This window comes from Sceloporus undulatus, chromosome 5, assembly GCF_019175285.1.
Source record: "Sceloporus undulatus isolate JIND9_A2432 ecotype Alabama chromosome 5, SceUnd_v1.1, whole genome shotgun sequence".
In the NCBI taxonomy this organism is placed as follows: Eukaryota; Metazoa; Chordata; class Lepidosauria; order Squamata; family Phrynosomatidae; genus Sceloporus; species Sceloporus undulatus.
In genome coordinates this window covers 97,988,136-97,993,648 of record NC_056526.1, presented here as the reverse complement: position 1 = coordinate 97,993,648, position 5,513 = coordinate 97,988,136, and the positions used below count along the sequence as shown (strand labels likewise).

Here is a 5,513-nt window from a genome sequence, read left to right as displayed (position 1 = left end):
ACATACGCACAGTGAAGATTTGTTTAAAACATGATGTTTCTAAAGAAAATTTAAAAAGAATTTTTAAAGAATTAAAATTTCTGAGGCCTCTCCTTTCTCCTCCTCCTGAGCTTCACTCCGCCCCCACCATGTCTTACAGCATTTTGAAGGGAAGCAGATGAATGCTGCAGCCTGTTTCTGCCCAAATGTAGATGTTTGAGGAGCAGTAGTGTCACCCCCCCCCTTTTAGGGTGTCACCTGGTGCACTCCCTATACCTTAAAATGGCAATAGCATTCATGCAACGTAAAGGTATTTAGCAATATACAGAGTGGAAAATTCGGGCCCAGCATGATTTTTTAAAAGAAAATTTTAAACAAATAACATTTTAAAAAATCAATTTTGAAAAAAAATCTTAAAAAATTGAAATTTTAATTTTTAAAAAACCCAAAGGCCTCTCCTTTCTACTCCAGTCATAGGGTTGCCATAATTGTCCACTATTATCAGGGACAAAATGTGGAACAAATTCAAGGCCAAACTGTAGGACAACTGCAGGACAAAACTCAGCCCAAAATGTAGGACAACATTGGGACAGAAACAGGTTGCTGCATTCATCTGGATTCCAGATGAATGCAGCAACCTGTTTCTGTCCCAATGTAGGTGTTTGAGGAGCAGTGGTATCAAACCCCACCCACAGCCCATTTAGGGGGTGCCCTGGAGCGGTGCCCACAGCCTCCCCAGTGACGCCAGTCTGCAGCCCTTCCTCCTCCTCCTCCTCCTGCTGCTGCTCCTCTCTGCAACTGCAACTGCAACCCTTCCTTCCCAGCCAGACGCCCCTCCTTCCCTCCCAGGCTGCAAGAGAGACAGACAGTCCTCCAGCGCCAGAGCTCCAGCAGCAGCAGCAGCAGGAAGGAGAGGCGCCTAGAGCTGCGTAACAGGTGCCCTCCCAGGGGATGCCACCCTCCCAGGGCCCTGCCAGCCTCCTCCTCCCTCTCCTCCTCAGCCCCTGTAGCCCCTGCAGCCCAGCAAGATGAGCAGCGGGACAGGTAAGCAGGGGGAGGCAAGGCAAGGCAAGGCAGCCTCTGGGATGGATGGGGAGGGAGACCTCTGGGTGCCCAAGAGTCACGTTGCAATGCGGCTCTGCTCAGGAGACTGCAGCTTCTGCTGCTGCTGCATCTTCTTGCCAAACCCTGGGCCGCCATGGCTCAGTGTCTGGTGATGGTGGAGGGGAGGGAGGCATCATCATCAGAATGATCATGATCATCAGAATCATCATCATGGTCATCATCATCAGACTCATTATTATCATGATCATCATGAAAATCAGAATCATGATGGTGATGATGATGATGATGATCATCATCATCATCCTTCCTCTGGGAGAAAGGAGGCTGGCACTGCGGCACCAGCGGAGATGTGGGTCAGGGAGGGAGGGTTCTGGAGTGACCCTTGGCTGGGCTCTGAGTGGGAGCAAGGTGTCACCCTGGCCAGGGATTAGCAATAGCAGCTTCACTTATATAGCAATAATAATAATAATAATAATAATAATAATAATAATAATAATAAAAAATTGTATTTATAGCCAGCCTCTCTGAAAAGGAGAGCAATAGCAGCAGTAAATACGTTTCTATACTGCTTCTCAGTGCACCGAGGCACTCCCTAAGTGGTTTACAATGTGTGTAAGCCAATTGGCCCCCAACAAGCTTGGTACTCAGATGCCGCTTCATCCCACTCTAAGCCAGTCTCTGCTAAGCCAGCTCTGCACAATTTGGCAGTAGGTACAGGCCCAAATTAAAACAGGCTAAACTTCTTGGGGCCTCAGATAGGTTTTTAATTCGTTATTTATTTATTTATTTACTTATTTATTTTAAAGTAATTAATTAATAGAATCATAGAGTTGGAATAGACCACAAGGGCCACCCAGTCCAACCCCATTCTGCCATGCAGGAACTCTCAATCAAAGCATCCTAGTTGACAGATGGCCATCCAACCTCTTCTTAAAGACCTCCAAAGAAGTAGAATCCACCATACTGCGAGGGAGGGATTGTGTTCCACTGTTGAACAGCCCTTACTGTCAGGAAGTTCCTCCTAATATTGAGGTGGAATCTCTTTTCCTGGAGCTTGCATCCATTGCTCTGGGTCCTAGTCTCTGGAGCAGCAGAAAACAAGCTTGCTCCCTCCTCAATATGACATCCCTTCAAATATTTAAACAGGGCTATCATGTCTCCTCTTAACCTTCTCCTCTCCAGGCTAAACATCCTCAGCTCCCTGAGTCGTTTCCTCATAGGGCATGGTTTCCAGTCTCTTCATTATTTTAGTTGCCCTCCTTTGGACATGCTCTAGTTTCTCAATGTCCTTTTTAAATTGTGGTGCCCAGAACTGGACACAATATTCCAGGTTGGGCCTGACCAAAGCAGAATAGAGTGGCACTATTACTTCCCTTGATCTATACTTCTATACACTATACTTCTATTGATGCAGCCTAAAATCGCATTGGCCTTTTTAGCTGCCGTGTCACACTGTATAAATAAATATTACTAATAAATATTACTAATATTAATTCAATCCATCGCCTCTACTGCCCATCCTTCTCCTTCTGCCTGGACGTGTCCTCAGGAGAAATCTGGGCAGCAGAGAAACAAGTGTTTGCCTACCCTCCTCCTCTGCCACTTTGGGAAGAAGCCAGAGGAGCCTTGAAGGGGAAGTGTTTGCCCTTCTTCTTCCTCCTCCTCCTCCTCCTCCCCATGGTCCTCTCCTCAGCCATGGATGTTATTCCACATCCTTGCCCATAGGACATCATTGGAGAATACCTGTCTTGCAGGGAACCATTGGAGAATACTAGCCCATAGAGAAACCATGTAAGGCATTGGAGAATAAATACCTGCCCATAGAGAAACCATACTTGCCCATAAGAAATCATAGGAGAATAAATACTGGCCCACAAAGAAACCATACTTGCCCCACAGCAGGGAATCATTGGAAAATACCTGCCCATGTAAATGGAAGGGGTAGATAAAACATTTAGCAATAGCAGCTTCATTTATATACCGCTTCATACCACACTAAGCAGTCTCTAAGCACTTTACAACTGTAAGCTAATTGCCTCCAACAAGCAGAGTACTCATTTTAGCAATCTCAGAAGGATGCCAGGCTGAGTTGAGCCTGTTAGGCAGGCTGATAGATGGGAGTCCATGGGGTTATACCTGGGCTCTAATAATAATAATAATAATAATAATAATAATAAATTAAAATACAAAACACAATTAAATGGGCTTTGAAGGAATTTGTAGGATCTTTATTCCACAGCCTTAAATAAGTCCTTCTCTGCTTCTTCCCTTCCCTTCCCAGCCCCTTGGCTTCAGCAGCATTACTCCAAATGCTGCTGCTGCTGCTGCTCTCTCATGGTTTCCTTCTTGGACTGTTTTCTGACTCTTTCACCCTCATTTTGAGTCTGGATGGAGAGCTACCCCTTTCTGGGTCAAGTGTGTCATAGAATCATAGAATAATAGAGTTGGAAGAGACTACAAGGGCCATCCAGTCCAATCCCCTGCCATGCAGGAAATCTAAATCAAAGCATCCTTGACAGATGGCCATCCAGCCTCTGTTTAAAGACATCTAAGGAAGGAGACTCCACCACACTCTGAGGGAGTTTGTTCCACTGTCGAACAGCCCTTACTGTCAGGAAGTTCTTCCTAATATTGAGGTGGAATCTCTTTTCCTGTAGCTTGCATCCATTGTTCCAGGTCCTGTTCTCTGGAGCAGCAGAAAACAAGCTTGCTCCTTCCTCAATATGACATGCCTTCAAATATTTAAACAGGGCTATCATATCACCTCTTAACCTTCTCTTCTCCAGGCTTAACATCCCCAGCTCACTCACCTGACAGAAGAGGGGTCCAACGAACAGCTAGAAAACCCTTTGCTCCCTGAAGTCCTTGCCTTTTATTTTCTGGCTGCCATTATCAGACTTCCACTCAGGGAGCTACTTTTAAAGGGTTAAAATTATGCTGGCCAGATGTTTAGGAGCAATGCAATGTGGTGGGCAGAGTATTGGACTTAGACTAGGGAACTTTAAACTACCTCACATGGTTACTGTGAGGATAAAAACTGGGGCGGGGAAGCACGTATGCATCTCTGAGCTCCTGACAGGATGCTTGAGCCAAAAACCAGACTAATACAGCAGAGGCCTGGATTCATTCTCATCAGCTTCCTCCTTCTTTACCAGACAGTCGATTGCTGGCATCTTATAATTTACCAGCTGCTTACACTTAAGTCCTGCAGCACAGTCCCTTGACCCATCCTTTTACAACAGGCAGCACTTGTCTTTCTTAATTGTATGTATCTGTTAAATGACATTTTACTTTTGGGTTAAAATGCTGCAAATACACGAATAAAAGAAAGCTCCAACAAAATCAGTAAGCTTAGAATTGTAGTTTTTTGGGCGTGTCATACTGTAAATCTGTGGAATGCATACATGATTGAGATTTGGAATATACTTATCAGGTATCCCATTTCAAACTGTGGGTTGCATACTTGATTAATATCCTTAAATGGTTTTATCTGATGTAAAGAAAAGCCCTGGTTCAGGGAAACTATTGCTCGTGATTTTGTTGACGATAGCAAAAACGATATGGACAAAACCCTTTGTTCCCAAGCTGTCTCTGGTCCACGATAAAAGGTCTAGAGCCAGAAGAAATGGAGAAGGGCACAGAGACAATATGTATAAAAATATGTATGCTCCTTCAATATGTGTACCTGGGAAATTAGCAACCATTATTTTATAGTAAAATATACATTATGAACTTACATTTTTGGATTGTGGTCTGCATATATTAGAGTCAGACAACCTGCAACTCTTGGCCTAATTGCAAAAGCCCCCATCCACAAAATATCTGACCATCTTTGGCTCGGGTCCCACCCATTCACTCCCAGAATATTACATACCCCTCTGCTTGCAAATGCAGCAAGGGGAGAAAAATATTGCTCAGAATATTTTGTTAAACCTGATGCTCATTTCTTTATGAACCACAAAGAGATTGTGAGTCATTTCTAATAGTTTTCACTATAACCCTCTTTGCAGAGCTTTTAATTTCAGGCAGTTGAAAGCATTTCTTTATAATACCACAATATTTCCCACTTAAACCCAGTAGTTTCATTCAAAATAATTAACAACTGATTCCCATCTCTGGCTCTTTCCCAGAGCTCCAGAGAAGCCACTCCTTTCCTCCCTCTTGCCTCCTCATCTCCTTTGCTACTTCTGGCCCCCCTTTTAATCCCTCCCCCTTCCCAAGTTCTTAGGATGACATTGATTATGATCCTAAAGAACTTAGATGACAGTCTCACTGGCTTGTTCCCAAGCTTAGAATCCATACTTAGGATTCAGCTGTCATGCTGGCTTTGAAGCTGGATGTTACCATTGTTTAGACATGATCTATAATACAGCATAAGAATGAAAGCTAGCAAATGCAAATTTACATTCCAAATATAGATTGGGCACAGTGGAAGCAGCCATATTTGAAATCTACATTGCACACTGTAT

General features: G+C 43.9%; 1 protein-coding gene across 3 annotated transcripts in view; it reads left to right on the top strand.

The window, feature by feature from the left end:
- The first annotated feature begins 772 nt into the window (after positions 1–772).
- The window catches only part of ABLIM2 (actin binding LIM protein family member 2), a 77,885-nt gene continuing 73,144 nt past the window's right edge, over positions 773–5,513 (top strand). For 2 of the 3 annotated variants that reach the window (XM_042468853.1, XM_042468852.1), the window contains exon 1: positions 773–1,023. In XM_042468853.1, coding sequence (XP_042324787.1) covers positions 1,008–1,023 — 16 coding nt within the window. In that variant the 5' untranslated portion in view covers positions 773–1,007. The remainder of the gene's footprint in view (positions 1,024–5,513) is intronic. The other variant, XM_042468851.1, reaches the window with a different exon arrangement.